Raw genomic sequence first — 24038 nt, 5'->3', positions numbered from 1 at the left:
ATTCAAATGTTATTTCTGGAAATATTTACTTCTTTGCAAAGTTTGTTATCTAAGAAAGATAACGACCGTTAATGTGACGCTGATCAATGGTTAATAGAACACCTGTGATGCAGAGTGACACATGTAGTTAAAAGTCCCAGTGCTGTTGTACTCTATATCAGCACTCTTTTTCTTGTTAGCGTCTGTATAAAAGTTTTTTTGGGTTATCGATGGGTGGGTTTTTTTTTACCTCAATACTGACTCTCTCTAATGTCATCTGCCATATTGAATGTGACGTCATGATCTGTCAGCCGGGTGGTTTCTCTTATATTGCAGCAGTGCTGGTTGTATTGACCCTGTAACATTATTATTAAAGAGCAGAACACACAGTCCAATTGCCTGTGAAGTCATATGTAGTTTGATCGGCTGTCAGTTTCTCTATCATCCATCAAATCACTGAAAGTGATTCTGGTGATATCGTTCACCACGTTCACAACCTTTTGGAATTTCATGGTTTTCTGAGTAAATCTGTCATAAAATGTGATCTGATATTCATCTAAGTCAAGGGTATTGACAAATATAATCTGTCTTAAATAATACCACAAAAAAAATTGGATCTTTCATGTCTTTATTGAGAATAACCAAAAAATCCTCATAGTGCTTGTGGAAAAAGTATGTGAACCCTTGAATTAATGACCTCAAAAAAGCTAATTGGTGTCAGGTTTGAGCATAGCTGGAGTCTCGTTAAGACAATGAGTTTGGCAGGGGGTGTGGCCTAAAGCTACTTTGACTGAAAAAAACCCCTCAAACTTTTGGAGTTTGTTTTGCAAAAGAAGAAGACGTTTATGTGAGCCATGCCTCGCCAAAAAGAGCTTTCAGAGGATCTACGATCAAGAATTGTTGATTTACATAAAGCTGGGGTTTACAAAGTGATTTCAAAGACTTTAGAAATTCACCAGGCTACAGTTAGACAAACAATCTACAAATAGAGACACTTTGGGACTGTTGCTACTCTAACAAGAAGTGGACGCCCAGTCAAAATGACACCAAGAGCACAACGAAGACTCATCAATGAAGTAAAGAAACAACCCAGAATGACAGCCAAAGATTTGAAGGCATCATTGGAACTGGCTAACATCTCTGTTCATGAGTCTACAATACGTAAAACATTGAACAAGCAGGGGATCTACGGCGGGACACCACGAAGGAAGCCACTGCTTACTAAAAAGAACATTGCTGCACGCCTGAAGTTTGCAAAAGAGCACATTGACACTCCACAGCGGTATTGGCAAAATGTTTTGTGGACTGATAAAACTAAGCTTGAACTATTTGGGGAAAAATACCCAGCACTACATCTGGCGTAGAAAGGGCACGGCATATCGTCATGAAAACATCATCCCAACCGTAAAGTATGGTGGAGGAAAGCTCATGATTTGGGCCTGCTCTGCTGCATCAGGGCCTGGCCAGCCTGCAATCATTGAGGGGAAGATGAAATTTATCAGATAATTCTTCAGGATAATCTGAGACTGTCTGTACATCAGCTGGAACTCTCTAGAAAGTGGGTGATGCAACAGGACAACGACCCAAAACACCGGAGCAAGTCCACAACAGACTGGTTCCAGAAAAACAAAATCCGCCTTTTGGAGTGGCCAAGTCAGAGCCCAGACCTCAACCCAATAGAAAATGCTATGGATTGACTTGAAGAGAGCCAGACACATGAGACGTCCAAAGAATATGACAGAGCTTAAGCAGTTCTGCCAGGAAGAACGGGCAAAAATTCCTCCTCAACGATGTGCAGTTCTGATCCAGAGCTACAGGAAGCGCCTGGTTGAGGTTATTGCTGCTAAGGGGGGGTCAACCAGTTATTTATTCTAATGGTTCACTTACTTTTTCCACTGCCATTTTGAATGTTGAATGAGTGTGTTCAATAAAGACATGAAAGATCACATTATATTTGCTTGACTTAGATGATCAGATTTTATGACAAATTTATTCAGAAAACCATGACATTCCAAAAGGTTCACATACTTTTTCTTGCCACTGTAGTTGGGGTGTGAACTCCAACATCCACTTGAGTTAAAACAACATATTTATAGTTATTGTTATATCTATCGTTATTTGTTGTGGATGGCCTTAAGGTCTTTGTCCACTTACAGGCTGATGCCATTCACCTGAGCATCGTGATAATGCATTAGCAATTACATTTAAGTGCATAAAACGCTTGACACACACAGAGAACACACTGATGCCCCTACCCGCACGGCACAAAGGGCTGATTTGATTGAGCAGCGTTTTACCACGCACTATTCCTTTAATTGTAGTAATTTGGCAGAAGAAAAAAAATGATGAAATGATGAAACCTGAAGCTTGAGCGGTCAGCCACGCCTTAGTGAACGGTCAATTTCTTTCTAGATTTCCACATCCCCTGATCACAGACCTACAGTATGCTGCACATATGATTTGGATTACTTTTACTCTTTTTAGCCATTTATAGCTCTAATAACAAGGTTATTATGCTCCTGTTAATGTTGGAGGCCAAGGCAGTCTGTGTATGGCAACATCACAAAACACAGCTTTATGTTGTTACCCTGATGCTTTAGTTCTGCTTCACACATGGTGTTTGCTGAGTGCTGAGGATTGAACAGAGGATTGTGTGTGTGTGTGTGTGTGTGTGTGTGTGTGTGTGTGTGTGTGTGTGTGTTGAGGAAACATGCTCAGTCACAATTATCAGAAGAATGGGCGCTGTACAGGCTGGTGCTCAGCTGCTGATCCACAGCACTTTATATTTTCACTATTTCAGCTTTTCCATTGTCGTGAGAAGATTCTGCAAACAGAATAGTTTTATTCTTTGCATCTCTCTGCAGGCAGATATAATTCAAATGACTGCAATGAATTTTTATGGAAGCCGATTCCAATTACACATTTTAAAATGTACAATGCAAACTATTGATAGAGCTAATGCTATAGTATATAATTTTCTTCTCCAGGGTCACGCTGCTGTCACGGCTGCAAATATTGCAACAGCAGACGAACATTTGTTGATATGTCTCATAAAGTGATATTGTCGTTCGATTTTTTTTCAATGAAGAGTTGTAGTGAACAGCGCTGGCCGGGCATCAGTCACAAAGAGTTCATAATAAGGACATTATGGACCCAAAAGGAGTCACTCTTTGGACCATTGCTTCAGTATAAAGTTGTACCAATAACTGTGAACATCTGTAGATGTAGACCGGTCAGAGTAACAACAGCACTGTTAGAGATGTTGCTTTAATGCTCTACCTCAAATTAAATTCTAATCACCTCAAAGAATCAAACTATCTAAATAGCTGGATACTACTCGGGGCAACATTTTCATTTTCATTTAATTTATCTATTTATTTATTGTTTTTTTCCCCTCCTAATTAATTTATGGTTGACAAGACACTAAAATTCTGCAGTTACAGCTGTTGTGCCATGTGTCTAAATTGGCCAGTGGCACAATGCCTCTCTGTATGGGAACAGACTTATCAAGTCTCCTGCTGTGTGATGACCACAGCTATTTAGCTGAGCTCTGGCTCCTGACATCCAAATGGTAGCGTGTCAGAGCTCTGGTGGGCTCCAGCCAGTTTAACCCATGGGTGCAGATGCAGATGCTTATGAAGCCAATGGTTTATAAACAAGAAACAGGGTTTTTAGGCCTGGAAAACTCATCATTATCTACTATATAGTCTTCCATTCAGTTGTCACAATGCATTAATTATCCGGTCGTTTTCCTCACTCATTTCTTACAAACTACTCACATTATTGTTGAGCTTGAGTTTACAAGTGTTACAAGTCCATCCAAATACTTCATACACACTTTGAATCATTTATTGAACAAAGGCAGATTCTCAATGACATTGACTGAAATGCCAACAAGGCCACATAGAAAAGGTTGCGATAAGAGAGATGCTGATAGTCTTGTGACTTTCAAGCATCATCAAGGCGGCTTAAAAAAATCTGTGGCTACATATGAATAAAAGAAAGTAGCAGTAAATGATAATTCCAGTACTGGAGCTGTAGTCCATCGTATAATACAAAATAATCACTGTTCTCAAATCCTACATCAAGCCTATCAGTAACTCTTTTCTGTCCTTTGTGTTAATCTCATCGATATGTGATCCAACCATGCAGCAGAGATAAGGGACTCTGTCCTCTAAGGTGTGGAGCTAAAGATAGAAACAGGCTGTGCACACAATCCTGGAAAACTCATTAACATTGCAGCATAGGGAGGACATTTGTTAACGACCATCTGTAAGAGAGAGAGAGGCACTTTAGAAAATCACAAACTGCCTCAGTTGTTGTGATTACAAAGAAACAACAGAAATTCTACTTAATTGTTTATCATGAAAATGTCTAAAACGGACCCTCAAGTGTGTGAATGCAACATTTACATATTTCCAGCTGGGAATTCTTTGTCAAATTCGAATCGGCGGCTGCTTTGCATCAACATGACAACTTCATGACTTAATTATAAGACATTGCACCAAAATATGATTTCAACCCCTGGTATTCTGCAGCAGTGCAGCGCAGCAAAGTGGGGCAGAAGTGTAGAGAACAAAATTGACCCTTGGGTGCTTCACTGCATCACCTAACAAATTTAAATATAGACCCGTTCGCAAATGGGTCTGGGACCTCTCGGTTCATTTTCGATATCGAAGGAGCGTCATCAATGGTTGCAGACGAAATCCAATTGGATAGATTTACAACCAATCAGAGTGACAAAACATGTAACGAAAAATGTGAACAGACTGCACAGAAGAGCTGGTGTAGCATCAATACGTCATTTAACTCAACATAACAGACGTTAAACATGACATGATTTAGTAGCCAACACTTACCATTTCAACATATTCTCATGAAACGGTTTGTAGAGGTGAACGTCCTCCATGACTGTTCCCATAAGGTCTTATTGGAAAACCATGGACGCCGACATGTCTCGCAACTTGCTGTTCAGCAGACGGGACTCCCAGCTACCAAACATAAGACGGCGACCTTTGTTGCGTATTTCTCATCGTGGACCGTGAGCTGTGTTGGCAGTCAACCCCAGTTCGGTCGCTTCCCTGATCCTGTTAGTCCGGCAAACACATATGCCCCATCAATAAACGCTGTAAGTGCAGTTGTTCTGACTTCTTTTTGAGAAAATATACTGCCCAGTCTAATACTGTTGTGATAGTGGATTCAGCAGACCTCTCCACATCGTATGGAATACAGAATAGGAAGGAAAACCTTTTTGTAAGTTTCTGCTTATTTTGGAGAAAAGTGGAAGGGTAATAGTTTTTTACCAAATCTTTATGTGTAAATTGTGGAGTGCAAAAAGTATGACGACGACTAATAAATGTATTCAGACCCTTTGCTGCGGGACTCCAGATTGTGATCAGGTGCGTCCTCTTTGCTCTAATTTTCACAAGTCCACCTGTGGCAAGCTGAAATAATTGGCCATAGTTTAGGTAACAGAAAACACATCTGTGTCCCACAATTCAGACTGCATGGCTGGACAAAGGCTAAGCCAGGAAGTCCAAGAAACTCTCTGTGGACCTTTGTCATATAACTGTGGCATGGCATAGATCAGGGCCATTTCTAAAGCTGCCTCAATTATTGTGAAAAGGAAGGAGTTTGTAACTATCAAGACTCTTCCTAGTGTCTGTAGTTCCTGAAGCAGGAGCGACCTTGGTCACCTGACTAAGGGTCCAGTGATCGCTCTAAGAGAGCCTCAGAGGTCCTCTGCAGAGACGGAGAAACCATTAATAAATCCCAGTGTCACCAGTTCAATTGGCAGCCTTACATGCCCGAGCCACAACAGAACCAGCACCATGTTTGACAGATGAGGTGGTGGCTTTGGGTCATGAGCTGTTCCTTTTATTCTCCACACTTTCCTCTTTCCATCATTTTGATAGAAGTTGAGGTTTTTTATCATCAGTTCATAGAGCTTTGTTCCAGAACTCCCGTTTCTATTAGTGTGTTTTTGTGAACTGTAACCTGGGGCCTCATTTATAAAACAGCGTGTAGGATCCATAATAAAAGTGCACGTATAATAATGTGTTAATCCTCTTTCTTCTTCCTTTATTAAACCTCAAATTATGCAGAGGAATATGTTTACAAAGAGGATTACCAGTTTCAAATCAACTTTAGATTGGAAATTTTCTGTTTATAGGTTCATTTTCATCAAATATCCCTAAGCTCTGACCTGAGCTCCTCGAACTCAGTTCCATGGTAACTGCATACAGGCAAAAACAAATTCACAATGCAATAAATAAAAGATAAAATTAACAATGTGTGATTCAAATAGGGTCCAGGTTTGGTCACAAATTGTCCCTGTGCACCTAAACCTTTTATTTACCGCTCCCCCAGGTTTCCGTTATAAAAGAGACTGGCAGCTGTGACGTTTTTATGCTGAAGAAACCGCATGAGACTTTTATGTTTCATGCAAGTAGTTATAACGGGAAATGGAACATTTTTCATTTATCACACCAGAGGTCCATTATGGTCCCTGTGTCCAATGGCAGTGAAATTGCTTGTTGCAAATCACACTACACGCCTTCCTCCTTGTTCCGTTCTGTAATTTGACGGCCACGGGAACATCTCGGTGTTGGTGAACAAAGTGGGTTGGATAATGAGCTCTGTGTGCTTGATGGGACTGAGACAGCAGAGTTTTAAAAGGTGCTATCTCCTCCTGAGATGGACGGAGCAGATGTGTTCATCATCAAAGTGACAGCTGTAATCTATGGAGAATAATGGCCTGCCCCGGCACCGCTGTCTCCAGTTGTCTTATGAATTTATCATAATCATGCCGGCTCTCTGCTGTTGTATACTGCTGTGTCAAAGGGTACCATACATCATATTCTGTTTCTCTATGGTCAGCAGGCTTCCGTGCACACTGTAAAGGGCATCCTTCATGACTTCAAGTAGTACGCTTAGATAATTACTGAGGTGCTGATTATTGCAGCTGTAGAGTACCCATTTTTAATAATTACGAAATGCATGTTAATGAAGTTGTAGTGTGAAAATAAGCAAAGAGCACTAATTAACCCAATCATCAATTGCAGAAAGCTTTTAGGAGAGTTGATCTCAGTGAGTAAATAGAGGCTGATTTAATGAGCCACATTCTTCGTTGCCAGACTTCTTACTTTCAAATCATTATATGGTCAATTAAAAATGTCTGAATATATCTCGGAGCTGCTATCAGATCAACATCTGTCACAAGAAGTGCTTGTTAGTCTGTGAAGCACGCATTATTTCTCTAACTCTCCTCTAACCAGTGTTTATTAGTGACTCACGTTTTTAATAGTCGTCTTTTACTACTAATGTTCAAGTTACCTGCACTACAAGTACAAAATAAATGCACCCGCAAAACAGCAGCTATAACATTATGATTACGTGCCTAATCTCTTGTAAGTCACCATTTTGCAGCCAAAACAGTTCTGGCCCGTCGAGGCATGGACTCCACAAGACCTCTGAAGGTGTGCTGTGGTGTCTGGCACCAAGACGCGAGCAGCAGATCCTTTAAGTCCCGTAAGTTGCGAGGTGGGGCCTCCTTGGATCAGGCTTGTTTGTCCCGCAGATGCTCGATTGGATTGAGATCGGAGGAATTTGGAGGCCAAGTCAAAATCTTGAACTCATTGTTGTGTTCCTCAAACAGCAGCGTGGCAGGAACATTCTCCCGCTGAAAGAGGCCACTGCCATTAGGGAATACTTTTCCCATGAGGGAGTGTATTGGCCAGCAGAACATTGCGCGAAAGCATCACACTGCCTTCGCCGGCTTGCCTTCTTCCCATAATGCATCCTGGTGGCATCTCTTCCCTGGGTAAGCGACGCATACGCACCGGCTGAAGAAAACGTGGTGATTCATCAGAACAGGTCACCGACTTCCATTGGTCCCCGGTCCAGTTCTGAAGCTCACGTGTCCATCGTAGGCGCTTTTGGCGGCGGACAGGGGTCAGCACTCTGACCGGTCTGCGGCTACGCAGCCTCATACGTAGCAAGCTGCCACGCACCGTGTGATGTGACTCCTTTCTATCAGAACCAGCAATAACTTTTTTCAGCAATTTGTGCTACAGTAGCTCTTCTGTGTGATTGGACAACACGGGCTATCCTTTACTCCCAACGCACGTCAATGAGCCGCGGGCGCCTATCCTCACCGCGATGTGAACATGTCCAATAAACACATTTCAAAACTTAAAATATTTTTGCAGTCACACTGGGTTTTCAAGGCCTGAGCCAAATGAACCGGAAAAAAACTCCCGCGTTTTGGTGTCAGGCTGCAGACTTCTTCATTCAGCTTCACTCAGCAAAACTGTATATGCACACTGCAATATTTGTTTAATTGTCGCAAAATCGCAATATTGACCAGTGTTATCACACATCGCAAATGTTCCTCGTATCACGCAGGCCTAGCACTAACCCACCAACACCCATCAAGACCTGCGGTTTTGGAGATGCTGTGACCCAGCAGTCCAGCCTTCACGATCCGGCCCTTGTCAAAGTCGCTCAGATCCTTACGCTCGCCCATTTTGCCGCTTTCAAGTCATCATCTTTGAGGAGTAAATGTTCACCTGCTGCCTAATATATCCCACCCCCTGACAGGTGCCATGGTAACAAGATAATCAATGTTATTCACTTCACCTGTCAGTCGGTGTATGTATGTATGAAGCATGAATGTAGTTCAAATTGGAAATTCTCTTGAAGAACAGTAAAGCTTTTACTTTTCTAGCCGTTCACTTGAGGATTTATCAGAGTTTTTACAGAACACTCTTGAGTTTGTGACATCGCAGTAGGAAGGACAGTGTGCATCATGTTCCGCCTAAAAATGGCTGCTGCTTTTATAAAAAAAAAAAAAAAAAGGTTTGGGCGAATGAGGACTTAAAACAATTTGTTCTCAATGAATTTGAATTCAACATATTAAATTACTTTGTAGAATTTATGATGTTCATTCACAGCTCCACTGCCTTACTAGTGACAAACAGGTGACTTCCAGTTCATTGTCAACATAATGTTACTGTAGTACAACAAACAGCCTCACCTTTATCCCTCATTTTTACATCTAGGCTATTGAAGCGAAAATATTCGCTATATATCATTTTTACACTATGAATTTTAATTCCAGACACATCGAGTATTTCATTTTTGACTGCTGTGCGTTCAAATAACTGGTGTACCAAACTGCAGCACTGCCGTCTACACGCTCACATACAGCACATTTGTTTTAGTCATGTCCGTCCTCTCTACCATCCAACGCCTTCAAAATAGCGCTTAGATCCCATTGACAGATTCACAGTATTTCTCTCAACAGTCATTTACCAGCTCCAGATATGTTAACAGCAGAGGGACGACTCAGATGTGACAAAAATTCCAATTAAGTGTCAGAATTTAAATGTTTCTGCAGCTGCAGTCGTGACTGTGCTGCAAACACCATCAAAGTGATGATATTCTAAGCCGTACAAATCAAACACTCGGAATTATTTACAAGTGCCATGTAGCCCCTATTCTGCTGAGGATACTGCCGCACGCCACAATCAAACACAACACTGCCTGTCTCCGCATCCTCAACCCCCCCCCCCACCCCTCCCCTCTGGAGTGTCACCCATTGCTGACAACCTTATCAAGGGCTCATCACAGAGCTGTCACCTAGGAGGGGCGTCTGCTGAATGATGCTGACATCTTTTTTTGAAGGAAGAAGAGAAGAGCAGTCAAAGTTACAATACAATCGCATTTTCCTTCCTGTGTGAGGAGTGCGGTCCAAATAAGGAGTGAAGGCTGGGTGATGAGTGGATCAGCCGAGCGGCAGCTGATCTGTTGCTGAGGCGAGTGGAGTGGCTCTACAGTATTTATCGTATCGCTGTGGGGTGAGCTTACTGTAACGCTCCAGCTGATTAGTATGCAGAGGCACTTGTGAGAGGAAATTCTCCGGACATTTCGTGACACATATTAGTGGACGATCAAATATGTGGCTCTGCAGACTGAAAGTTGAAATGTATATATATATGACACAAAATACTTTTACCGGTAATTGCAAAAGATTAGCCACGTTGTGAAATTATACAGTTGGCACCGCAAATTAATACTGGTAAATTATCTGTTTTGAAATATTATTCAGGGCCTGTTTGTGTAAAGTATGAAGTGTTAAACCTGATTCAGGCACAATTTTAATGTTTTGTAATGACAGATTTTTATATGAAGAAAAGTATAAATCTGCAGTTGTGCTGTACAAAGACCAGTTTAGTTTGACCATCTTAAGCCAGACTGTGGTACAATGAATTCTGGAGACAATTTAGTAGCAAAAAGTGAAAGGTCAAATCACTTCTGAGTATCCTTTAGCCTGTATCATCCTAATACTGCGCATGGCATGTCTGTTAATAGCTGAGATGTGTTACCATAAGCCTGTAATTACAGGAAGTGAAAACTGAACAAATATGGAAAACAAATTTTAAAGCTGAAACTCTCTTTCTAAAAGTTGGTTCACTCTACACTTTTTGTGTTTTGGTTTTATTTATGGGGATATTATTTCCTGTTTGAGCTCTTGCTGATTTGTCAGCTTCATTGTGTGAAAAACAGCACCTTCATTGCTTTTATGCGGCTTTTCGTAATTTGAACAACAGAGCACAGCAAAGCATTGTTCTCACTTCACTCTCACTTCCTCTAAAATGGAAAACCATGCTGTGTTATTGATATCACTGTCCAATTAAATAAAGGGGAACCTCACTCTGGATCTATCAAAAAGGCAGGAAATGACTAACTGAAGTAAAAGTACACAATGCTGGTGTTGCAAGAAAATCACAAAACACACACAAGACTAATGCTATGTTAAGAATATTAGTTTTACCTTTAAAAAAAAAAAAGACTGATGAATAATTTAGCCATGATTATCTAAATTATTCTGTTTTTCTCGGTTATTAAGGTCCTAATTATCAGTAATGGTCCATTACTGATAATTAGGACCTCCATTAATAATCAGGTCTGCTCATCATAACTTTGAACTTGTTTTTCTTGTGATCTGCTTTTAGGTCTACCAGCACTCTTTCTTAGCATCGTACCTGATCTACAACCTGTATACAAGGTGAGAAACTACATACAGTACACTGTACACAACAGAAAAGACCTGGCATAACAAAATTCCCTTTTTCATTTTATAATCATGTGTCTACCACCAAGATCAACTGCATACAATTCAAGTCTTTTGTCTTAACCCAAATTAATGAGATAAACAGAAGTGAGAGTTCAGACCATGGACATAGTCAGAGTCAGTGATTGGTTCACGTTTCCTCATCATCCTTCCATCAGAGAGGTCCGGGAGCTGAATCCTCCAGAGGTGTCGGACTCTGTCCTCCAGTTCGCCTCGTGGGGTGTTCATGGTCAGCAGCTGGTGAGTAGTTTCCAGGGTCGAATAAAGCTCTCAAAAAAACTGTGAAGGGGAATAGAAGTGAGGTGAAAGAATAACATTTTCCCTTAATTATTCAAACAAGTCAAAGAAAAACATAATAACCTGAACCTTAACGCCTCCTGTGTTCAATTTTTTTCAAATTCTGTGCAATATTGGGCGATCCCAACCGAGGGGAAACCAAATTTCAATTACACATCTCCTCATCAACAGATGCAATGAGGACAGTTCATACTGGCCCATCATCCTCCTTTTCTCAATGAATGTTATGGGTTTTCCACAGCACTGGGTTAAACAAGAACATGCATAATGTTCACTCCGTGATAAAATCCCGTCTCTGGATGATAAGCATGCATGAATAATAATGCAGAAATTATCCAGTAGAAATGATCTGCTAATGTGAAACGATTTGATACAGAGGAGAGATATAAGACTCTACTGATCATTGTCTGGAGGCTCTTTGATGGTTTTCTGGTCAAATCACGCATTTCATAACTTTATTTTACACCTGTGAAGATCCAGGAGAGATTTAAAGGTGATGAGTCAAAAAAACAGCTGTAGGAAGAAATATTTCCCAATTCATCAACTAGTTCATCAACAGAATATTAATCAATCAGTTAAATTAATCACTTTTAAATGATCATTTATTCGTTTTTCAACCTTCTAAAATGTTTTTTTTTTCTGTTTCGTAGCAATTTAATTTGAACAAACGAGCAAATTGTAACAGTTGAAGTTAGACCGTGAAACACATTCTTCATCATTTCCAGCTATCTTATAGATGAAACAATTAATTGATGAATCCACAGTGAAAGTAAATGTAGTTTGGCTTTACTTTACAGTCTTGTCATTTAAAATGAAGACGCCTTGCTGCACGCAGAAAGGTGAAAATCCACATTTAATTTTATGTCTTATATAATGTTTTATGTATAATTCATTTTATTCTTCTCCTGGTCCCCTGCGCTCTGAGGTAAAGGCTGATCAAAGACTCTTTCCCACTTGAAAGGAAAGGCAGACTCCGCTTAAACTAAACAGTTATTTTGAAGAGAAGCCAACAACAGTCAGACTAATCAAGCTGTTGCTGGAAGACATCATGTCGGGTGACCAAAGCTCTCTGTGTGAGTAATGTCTCCACCGTGCAGTGTGTTATGCGCTGAATATTCAGTCCATTATTTTCTCCAGTGCAGTCAAGGAAAGTAATTAACCATTTGATAGCATCTTTATCTCGTTTCCTCAGTATTTATACCTGCCCTCGGTGGAACCTGTTCTTCTGGAAGCCCTGCAGGAGTGTGTCACGGTGCTAATGACAACGTATTCATTACACATGAGCTTTCCGTGCATCTTCGTCCGTGTTATCATCAGAAATGAGTCAGAATAGGTTTTTATGTTTTTATCAGTGAGCGCGTTCTCTCCGTGTGATCACATCACCAGGTTTCTTCTCAATTTGGTCGGCAGAGATGTTCTATCGCCTTAGTTCTGACAAAGGCGAGGCAAGGATTTGCCACGTCTGTGTGACATGTGAGCGCAAATTATACAGTGACAATCAAGGGGGTCAACTTTTTCTCCCAGGCGCAAGGAAACCCGGTACAGAGCAGGCGCGGGATTCAGTGTCACAATCCTTACAGTCTCTTGCTTGTTTAACTAAAGCTGTCAAATAAATGTAGTGGAGTAAAAAAGTACAATATCTCCCTCTGAAATGTAGTGGAGTAAAAAAGTACAATATCTCCCTCTGAAATGTAGTGGAGTTGAACATTAGTGTATTACTCTTTTAATTTATCACAAACGTACTTAGTTACTTTCCAACACTGTGAATATTAGTTCAGCACACATGGGTTTTACAACAAGTCCTCCAATCCATACGAGCATGTCGGCCGTTTGTTCCTACCCTCAAATAGAGAGAGCAGCGTATCGAACGTTACAGAGGTTGCTATAATAGTGGTAATGGCTTGGTCAGGTTTAGGAAAAGATCAGCGGGTTAAAATTAAAAAGATGATCTTTGTTGTCAAGGTTACATTAATAACAACAAACGGTCACGGATAATGACAACGTGATAAGAAACAACATAAACTGCCGGTTTCACATGGGAATCAAACACCGCTCTCCTGCGTCATATTCATCCGTCCACCACCACCTCCTCCTGACGTGGACTTTGTCTTTCTTCATACTACGTCACCAAACTTTTCCCTTTTGCTCCCGTCACCATTACTACCACCACTACATATCGCCTAGCAGCCTCGGATTTTAATATTGTTCAATTACCCAACCAGGTAAACTAATTAAAGTGGATGTATCGTTAAAAGCTAATATCAAAACGCTAAAAGACAAAACCGCCACAGACACACAAAGACTATGAAAATGAAATGATAAACTCTGTATTGATGTCAAAACAACAACTAATCCTCCACTGTCTCACCGCTCATGACTGAGCACCAGTGTTTGCTAACATTAGATCATCTATGACATTAAATATTGGAAATCAGGGTGCTCTATCTGCTGCCGAACATTAGTCCAATCAGGAAAGACTCATTTGCTTAACGAATACATTTTTATTGCCATGTGCAAAGAGAGGAAAAAGTGAGAGATATGACAGTCTTTAGCGGTTAGACCCCATCGTGATGTCATCATATGTGATAAGGGGGTGAGGCTGTGCAAATTATACGAAACCCCCCCCCCCAGGGTTTAGACACTGGTGGTGGTCCTGGAGATAGAAAGAGGAGGAGCTGGAGATGCGGAGGTGAGGAGAGTGATGATGAGCTCGGCCTGACTCGGAGGTGAAGTGGGTGGGGGAGGGTCGCAGCAACCGCATTGAAATGACAGCTGACAACAGGAAAGAGGAGAACAGATTTTAAAGTATGACGGGGGGACAACTTGATTGGCAGTATGAGATCGTGGCACGATGTGATTGGTTCCCGAGCACCTGAAATCAGCTGATTACGAGGAGTGGGGTGAGAGAGGGAGGATAGAGAGAGTCTTCCTGATTGAACTTGCGCTAAGCTTCATTTAGTTCAACTGTAATTTAAGACTAAAGTTAGAATAGCTAACATTAGCATTCATCCACACATTCAATTAAATATATACAGTATATATATCATATTATTATATTATATTAATATATAATATGGATGATATTTCAATCCTCCTGAATAGTTGAATCATTCTAGTAATTCGCCCCTGAAATCTTTAAATGCATTCTCAATTAAATGAATCAAAGCAAGTGAAAACATGAAGATATCATCTGCGTGTGTCTTTTACATTGTCCCTCTGCATAGCATTTTTCCTCACAGTACATAGCATGCAGTACAGTACTGTATGTTATGTGTCTATATGATCATATATAAAACACTGTTTTTGTCTTACTTTTTTCTATATCGCCTCTCTGCCCACAGATATATATATTTGAAAACAACATCTACTACCAAACAGATGTTCAGAGCAGCTCGTGGAGACTCACGTCCTCTGGACAGGACGGGATCGTCTTCAATGGCATCGCAGACTGGCTGTATGAGGGTAAGAGAGAGGCCAGCAGAAAGCAAGTGAAAAGGCGGAGGTATTCAGACACTACCTATAGAGTATCTAGCACTGCTCCAGGCGGAGGAGCTGTAAAACTATTTTTGATAATATATGAATATAAAAAAAATCACAATTAAGTCAAAACGTAGTCATAGGTTCTTCACATAAAAAAAAAAAAAACTGAAAAGAGATTTATATGGTTAATGCAATTTCCTGTGTTTTATTTGTATACTAAATAAATTGTGATAGAACCGGTTGTTACAGTTGATAACTATAATGGACTTACAAGAAAAATAAAAATGTAAATTTCTGCATTATCAATGCACTAACCCTGCTAAAAAAATCTAGATTAGAAACATGCAGATGCTGATGTTTTCAGATGGCAGGAGGTGTTTGAGTCCTGCAGAGCGTCTGCAGTCTCCCTCTGAGGCTGCAGACAGCCTGTATGTAACCTGAATAACAGCTTTTTTTTCTGTGAGGGCAAGGTAATATCTGAAGGGAAAAAAGGGATTTACAAGTCTCTGAACACCTCTACACTTGTACCGTCCTATCACAGAAGCCAGAATTTTTTAGTCCTCAGCTGACAACTGCTTATTTTGAAGGAAGGAAATCGGAAGGTGTCATTGCTGCTGATCTTCAATCAATTAATCAAACTTTATTTGTGAAGCAATTTTCATACAAGTTAGTGCAACAATGACAAATTAAAAAGCTATAATTTCAATTTAAAATCAATTTATGCATTTTTATTACTAATTGTGAAGCACTTTGTAACTGCTGTGTCAGGCCTGGACTTGAAAGAGGACTCAGATGCAGAGTAACAATTGGCAGACTATTTATCTATTCCTACCTCAAGAGAGAGAGGGACAAAATAAAAACAGCTATGAAAATTATGCTATAGAGAAGAATCTAATAAACAAAAAAACCACTCCAAATGGAGGGACAAAACCGCTAAAACAAAAGGAATAAACCAACAGAAAATCACTCTACAAGGAGGCTACAAAAGTTGCTACAAACTTGACAAACAGAAAACTCTAGACTATCAAAATACAAACAGAAAATCACTCCAAAAGGAGGCTACAAAAACTGCTACAATCTTGACAAACAGAAAACTCTAGACTATGAAAATACAAACAAAAATCACTCACTTGGAGGTAAAGAATAAGTGCGATAATGCAGAGACCAAGGCATGGACTGTGATAGTAAGCTGGGGTGCACGACTGGAACGAGACACTCTGGCACAAGACAAAGGGAGACGTTGACTATAAGACACATTAGGGCAAATGGGGAACAGGTGGACACAATCAGGAATCAGGGAAGACACTCAGACAGGTGACACATGAGGAAGGGCAAGTGACCTGAAACGAGAGGAGAGTTAGCCTTTCAGAATAAAACAGGAAATGACAAGACATGGAGACAGGACAAACCCAAACTTGACCTCACCGTGTGACATGCTGAATGCAATTCACACATCAGAAACATCATTCTCTCAACTCTTAATGCAGATCTCAAAACAGCTCATGTTTAAACAGCTCATGTTTAAACAGCTCTTGAACGCGGTTTGTACCTTCGTCAGATAGAATAACAAACCTTTCACTCACTTTGACACGATCCTGCATTGCATTAGTGTTTTTATAATCACTTCAAACTTTCCTCAAATATGTACGAAAGAGCAAGGCCAGTCACACACACACACACACACACACACACACACATGCATACAGTGTATTTGAATGCATAGTTCCATGTTTATCACTTTCCTCAGTTACAGTTATATTGTGCGAATTTACAGATGCAGTTTTTTTTACAACTGCTTTCACACTTTTTTTTTTAAACCAGTTTTCTAAACTGTTTCCAAAAATCACACGAACAAAATACAAAGTGCCACAAATCTGCTGCAAAATGAGACACTGCAGTGAAGCTTTCACAAGCCACATCTAAAAATCAAGTCTTTGCATCAAATGCCCAACACTTTCTTCATTACAGTAAATTTTTGGATACACCATGTTCTGAATCTGAAGCTCTTCTGTCGTTCGTAGGTTTGTATGTACATTTCCATCCAGTGTTGTAAAGTGACAGGACAGTGATCTGTTGAGAGGCTGAAATGTAAACGCTCACAGTAATCACCAGTACGACGTTGAAACAGAATGTAATTATTCTTCCGACATGTCACTGTTGTAACTGCAGCACATTGTTGTGTCGGAATATTTTTCGCTCTATATTTTCTGCAGCTCTCATCTTCTAAAGTTTTTTTTTTTTTATCAAAACATCAAAACATTTGGCGTCTAAGTCCTGAAGCTCTGGTTGGTGACAAGGTTGAAGTGATTGACTGAGTTTGCTGATGTTTCGATGTGAACAAGGTTTTGATTGTTTTAGAGGCTTCTGCACATGTGAGTTAGTGTTGGGAGAAATGCATGAACTGTTTGAGAACTGCATGGGGAGAGACGAGAACGACGTTTCTGATGTGTGAATTGCATCAAAGCGATTGAGAAAAACTGTTATTATATGAATACTATATGATTTATTTATTTATTATCATTTGCAAACAAAAGGAACGTGAGAAAATTCGAGAAAGTAGAATAAAATGCAATTTACAATGCAATAAAATAAGTGAATTAAATAAATTTACTAATGAATAAAAACCATATTTAATAAAAAGGCAGACTGAAGAGTCATTTCAACACTTCCGGCTGCTCTCGGATCCTCGGGGAGACGTTCATAGTTCCAGCAGCTCGGATCATAAAAGCTGAAAGCTGCCTCGCCCAAGGTTTTAGTCCTGCTCTTCAGAACAATTAACAGACTGGGTTCATAGCATGTGGAACATATATGCTGGTGCAAGTGCTTTAAAAACAAGTTAAAAAAATGTAAAAATCAATCTTGGATGTTTTACTATTCTGGCAGATAGACTGTTGGGATTGTGGTCCACTCACAGCTTTCTCTCCAATGTGTTTTACTGGTAAAACTCCTCTCTACTGCCTCAGATTTTCAGATTTTTCTTCTCTCGGTCTTTTCCAGAGGAGGTGTTACACACTCAGGTGGCCCACTGGTGGTCACCTGATGGATCCAGACTGGCCTACTTGACGGTCAACGACTCCCTGGTCCCTAACATGCTGCTGCCTCGCTTCACAGGATCTCTCTATCCCAGAGGGAAGGAGTACCCTTACCCAAAGGTACTCTTATAGCAGTCAGCCCGAGCCTCCTCCGATCAGCGGAGCAGCGCTACAAATAATTACATCCAGATGAACTCCCACTGCTCCCAACATCCTTTAGCTTACTTGATACTGTACAACAGCCGTTACAAGCTGACAGTACTACAGCCGATGTAGCGGCTTCACTGTATCAAACCGCTGCTATGAATAAAACAGCTGCGAGCTCTGTGCTTCACTTTATCCACGAAGGTTAGTGAATCCTTTTCTTGTTTAATTCATGTTAACGCTGACTTGCTCCCTTTGAAGAGGGAGGGTTGAAGGAATCTGAAAGGAGTGTGGTATGCTTTATAAAGGCTGGTAACACACCTCCCATCCCTTGATGTGGATCTTTAGCGTATCAAATGACTCTCAGACGTGGAGATAGGTGGAGGGGGGGGGGCGGTGGAATGAGGGTCATAAGGTAGAGGGCATTCTCATTTGCCGGTTCAGACACACAGATGGGGGGGGGGTTGTGTGTGTGTGTGTGTGTGTGTGTGTTCACAGGAAGACTTCTAATTAATGAAGCACTTCGCTTTAGCTTAGCCATACCCACACAGTGTGTAAAAACTGTATGCACACACACACACACACACAGACACGCAGTGATTCTGTTGCTTATATCTTTGAATGAGGTCAGTGTGGTAATCTTGTGGGACTAAATGAAGCAGAGATTTAATTTCCCTCTCCTTCCTTTTGTCTATGAGAGCGCTGAAGCTGTAAAGCACTTCGACAGTGGCGCGTCAGCGTCGGTCTCTTGGGGATTCACTTCTGTGGTGAAATGCACAGTAGAAAGCACACCCCAGAGACTATGCTTTATGGGTATCATGTGTCTGCGCTTAAGAAAATACACAGTCATTGTTAGCGTGACATTCACACTGGCAAACTGACATTTTAAAGAATGTCATTCTGGATTTGTTTTTTTGTTGTTTTTTTGTTTTTTTTTAGGCCAGCACCACATTGTATAAATATTTGCAAATAACAAGACTAAGACGAAGGGCCCTATTAAATGCAAGGCAGCACCTCTTGGTCTGACAGACTGTGTGGGTGTCTCCAGGCTCACCTGCTATTTCAGTTCATGTAGGTGCAGCGGTGCAAAGGTGCAAAACAAGCTGCAGATAGGTGGGAGGGTTCTTTTCACGAATTAAAAACACTGTGATCCGGTCACCTCACTGACGGCTGGGCCAATCAGGAGGGAGAATGACGGCAACGTCTCAACAAACGGAAAGATGCTTTTTTTTTTAGGAAATCATGTTGTTGTTGTCTGTATGGAATCACACAGTGTCAACACTGGGGGCCAGAAGCACATGTGGTGTTTTATTAGTACAATGATAAAAAAATAAATGGTAAGAAATTGTAGATGAAGCTGTTTTATATGACAGCATGAGTCCGCTGTAGCTCACGTCAAAAATAGAGCGAAGCAGCGACACACAGGACTGATGAGCCGCTGATTCCAACACCTCCCACTTAACCAACAGAATACTGAGTCATAACGGACCAGTCTGGGGTTTCTTTGTAGCAGCCTGGTGTAGCACTTTTCTAATCAGAGGCTGCAGATTTTTTTTTTTTTGAAGTTATTTTTTTGTGCCTTTATTTGATAGGACAGTGGAGATTGACAGGAAATGCAGGGACAGAGAGCAGGAGAGTGACATGCAGCAAAGACACTGGCTGGGAGTCGACCCCGGGACTCGCTGCTCAGGGCACCTGCGCTCACATTGATGTTCTCTAACCACTCGGGTCGCCCCGGAGTCTGCAGATTTATCAATATACAGTAGCTGTCCTGCTGCCTTTTAGATATAATAACTGTAATATTAAATGAGGAGGCAATACAGTTACAATAAATAGAGCATATGACTCTGGTTGAGGTGCAGAGAGGCCTGGTTAACTTATTAATGTGACAGTAATGTTACCTACTCTGCATTACCTTAGTAACAACTACAACAACATATGAACAAGGCAAAAGCACAAGATATAAAGGGAATAACAGGATATTTATTACAGAACAGGTGGTTCACACTTTGAATTCCTCTCTAGGATAAGTAACTGAAAACTAAAAAAAAAGTTTTGAATACCCAGGATTTTTCTGTGAGTCATTGTGTGCCACCAGGCTGTTGGCATGCACACCGGAGCTCAGGAATCTGTCAGTGATCAAGGTTTCCTGAAAACTCTGAAAGCTGCTGATGAGTTTTGGAAATGTCTAACGGACGAGGTGGAGAATAAAACTCCTGCGGCACAGTTTACCTGTCTGTGCAGCAAACAAATAGTCCTTACATAGATCATACCCAGAAAACTCCAAGCATGTCATCCTCACACTCTCAGTCCCTTAGCGTTTGAGTGACAGCTAACTAACCTGCAGTAGCCATGGTTACTGCATTTGCCAATTAAGTGAAATCATTGTCAAAAACAGCTCCAACTTCCCGGTTTTAAAGGGTTAGAGCACAAACAGAAAACGTATGCCTTGTAAATAAATAAATTAACAAACATTTCCCAACTGAAGTGTTTATCTTGACAGCTGTGAATGAGCTTCCCCCCCCCATTGTCTCTGTCTGCTGTTCGTCTCAGTCCCGCCCATCCAGTAACGTGATAGGTCACAGTGCTCATCACCGATTGGCTAAAAGAGAAACAGGCCGTGACAGGTTCAAGGACTGACATAGTAAAAAACAAAATGACTGTGTGCGAGACATTATTGAACAAATGTCTCCTATATTCTGGAAGAGGAATCCCTCCTCTGTTGCTCCTCTGAATCAGGCGTCTAAAGACAGATGTCTGCACAGATTTCAAAACCCCTGGTGGGAAATTTGTGATTTGTGATATTGGGCTGTGTGAATATAATTGTCTTGACAACATTAGAGCAGAGTACAACACATACTATATACTATACGTTAATAGCGGCACTGTACTCGAGAGCAGGAAAATAATAATGTAATTATTGACCTATAGCCCACTGTGCATTCGTTTTTCGCAAGTTTCAAATGTGTTTGATCCATGATGTTATACCTCCCATGTATATGAGAAAATAGCATCAGCAGAACTGAACACAGTTATTATTAAAAGAGGCTTTTATACCTCCAAAAGAGGAGAGAGTGTGGGACTGGAGAAGACATGAATAATAACCAATAAAAATAAGAGCGCACAAGTGCAGAACAGATACTGTCATCTCTGTGACAGGTCACTCTGAATTACCAAGATTTTCCTCGTCATGTCGATTAATGAGCTCTATTTTTGAAGGAGGCTTAAGCAAAGGAAAACAACTGACTCGCCCCGGGGGCCTGCACAGTTTGTTCTCTGTACTTGTTTCATATTCTCCTTATTTTCTTTGTTACAGTTCTCCCGCCATTGTTCAGTATGACAGCAGATAAAAATAGAAAAACAAGTGCAGCATGTTGCTCGGTGCTTATTGTTATTACTATAGTGTATTGCAATGCGTCGTGGATATCACATCGAACTCGATCAGGCCTGTGAATGTAATTATATATTTATGTTGTTTTTTTCTACAGATGGGTCAGATCAATCCCACCGTCAGACTCTGTGTGGTCACTCTAGATGGCAGCTCCCTAACAACTGAGCTCAGACCTCCCGACAGTTTTGAAAAGAGGTACGTTTCATACAAAACGTTCATTCATAATAACAGTAAGATCTTATTGTTATTCGCTCACCACTTTTCCATCTGTGTTTTTTTACTAGTGAGTACTACATCACCATGGTGAAATGGGTGACGGAGGTGAGGCTGAGTGTGCGCTGGGTGAACCGAGCTCAAAACATGTCCATTCTCTCACTGTGTGATGTCATCACAGGTGACTGCACAAAGGTAAAAAAAAAAAAAAGTTTATGTTGAAAACACCTAAAATCTCCAATAAACATACAGCAGTTTTTATGGATTGATTTCTGATCTGTTCCATTCAGAAACATGTGATGACATCAGAGAAGTGGCTTGATCGTCAGGTGAGCGTCTCACTCCGGAAGAGCTTCATTATTTTTGATGTGTCGATTTATTTTTTTAGGGAATCCTGATCATTTTGGCTGGAAATTAAATTATAGCCGAATCTAAAATAAAGGCCATATTGATAAACACCATAATCTACTACAGTTTGCATGATAAATTCAGCATTATGTATATTTCTACAGTGCTAATTCAGTCAGTACAACATTATCATCATACTTATCAATCTGCTGCTCCAAGTTAAGTCTGGCTGACACTGGATTTAGCCCGGAGTTGGTCGCCTTTGACTAATTTTAGATTCAAGTGAAATTGCAGCCAGATCAGCTGTCAGCTGGGAAGCTTGGCAGATTTGCAAACGACTTGTTTCTCCAGAGAATAAGGAAAAAGCCCAAAAAAATACGATGTTACACAATGGAATCAGCGAAAGCTGCAAAACACAATATAGCGTAACACCCAGTTCAACTGGTAGAATATGAATTTCAGCATTCAGTAGGATGCTGGACCGAATGCTAAGGTTTGACTGCTGGAGCAGGATGGATGATTGATGAGGGCAAGTCACCAGGCTTAGTTTGACAATATATGTTGTAATTATTGTCATCTCTAACCTGGTTATGTCACACTTGCACCCACAATAGAAGAAACAAACAAAATTATATCAATAGAGAAAAAGCCCAAAATACTTAAACCATGAAACAATTCAACCCCGGGGGATTTGACTCAGTGTCTATAGTGTCATCCCACATCATTAAATTGGGTTTAGTGTTAAAATCTCTAGAATCAGCAAAGTTCACAGTCCATTCAACACATTTCACATTCTCAGTCATCATCGCAGCCGTTTCTGCTACCTGGAGGAAGCCACCAGTGGCAGACACACTTCTTTCTGTCATAAATCAAACCTTTATTTCGCCGCAAAATTTCGGGGCTTGTGGCAGGAAGAATGACACAGTGAAAGCAATGTTGATAGGAAAAACCAATCTAAACACACACTGAGGGTGTAATTATTCTATAAACATTGCATTGTGCAATCAACATTTACATCATCATGATAAGTTAAAGCAAAAAAAAAACCAAAACGTCTATTGTCAAAATTCTAACATGAAAGGGACAAATGATGAGCTTTGAGCTGCTTTATATGTGCAACATCATGAAGAGAAGGAGAAAGTCAAAACAGCAGAGTAGTGTGTATGACATGTCTGTTGTACTGGTCGGATCGCTGCTGTTGGAACGTACATTATACTGAATATATCAGGAGAAAAAAAGCAAACATGGGTGAAGTTCTGAGTTTTGTTCTAACAGTAAACGACATCAACAACAACTGAAAACTGGATCTGAAAAGTAGAGGCTTCTTGATAAACTATGATACATTTTATTTGTAAAACAGGAGAAATGAATAATAAGGGATTGTTTACAGGACAGTGAAATATGAAATAGCAAATGATAGTTGGCCGCCAGTGCTAAAAACAGTCTGCCGGCCTTTTGAACTTAATTGAAAACTATTGGGCAAAATATGTTTTAGATGAGAAATGCCTCCAAAACCCATTTTTCCATTTAACCTTCCAACACAGTCAATGCTCATAACTTGTGGTGGAAGAATTTACGACAGTGTGAAAATGGCTTGGAAATGTTTGTTGTTTGTCTGGTTTCGCAGAACGAGGAGCCAGTATTTTCCAGAGATTGCACAACACTCTTCATCACTATGCCCTTAAAACACGGCGGCCGCGGGACATTCAACCATATCACCATGATCTCCAACCAAGTAAAACTATTACAAACTTTTAATCAAAGGAACAGATTCAGTTTGGTGCTTTCACTCTTTAAATGAAACGTCTTGTGTGTGTGTGTGTACTTTTTTCCTTTTTGTTCTCTTATCTGCCTACAGTAAGGCCCTTCCAATTATTCATACTGCTTATGTGATTCCATTTGGAAGTCTCATCATTTTAAATTATATCGTAACTCTATTCCCTGAAACACCAGAAAATTAAGAACACGTTCACTTGAATAAATTAAGGGGAGTGTTAGACGGTAGCTCCACTGGAGG

At 40.5% G+C, this 24038-nt stretch overlaps 1 protein-coding gene across 1 annotated transcript in view; it reads left to right on the top strand.

The window, feature by feature from the left end:
- LOC111663461 (inactive dipeptidyl peptidase 10-like) overlaps positions 1-24038 on the top strand; it is a 133150-nt gene that overhangs the window by 94562 nt on the left and 14550 nt on the right. The window contains exons 6-13 of the mRNA XM_023417671.2: positions 10998-11050; positions 11275-11356; positions 14755-14875; positions 17891-18045; positions 21558-21655; positions 21745-21868; positions 21964-22002; positions 23649-23756. Coding sequence (XP_023273439.1) covers positions 10998-11050; positions 11275-11356; positions 14755-14875; positions 17891-18045; positions 21558-21655; positions 21745-21868; positions 21964-22002; positions 23649-23756 — 780 coding nt within the window. The remainder of the gene's footprint in view (positions 1-10997; positions 11051-11274; positions 11357-14754; positions 14876-17890; positions 18046-21557; positions 21656-21744; positions 21869-21963; positions 22003-23648; positions 23757-24038) is intronic.

The sequence above is a fragment of the Seriola lalandi genome, unplaced genomic scaffold (assembly GCF_002814215.2).
Source record: "Seriola lalandi dorsalis isolate HSWRI2012SDOR001 ecotype SW California unplaced genomic scaffold, Sedor1 jcf7180002054576, whole genome shotgun sequence".
NCBI classification, from domain to species: domain Eukaryota; kingdom Metazoa; phylum Chordata; class Actinopteri; order Carangiformes; family Carangidae; genus Seriola; species Seriola lalandi.
This window is presented reverse-complemented; position numbering and strand designations above follow the sequence as displayed.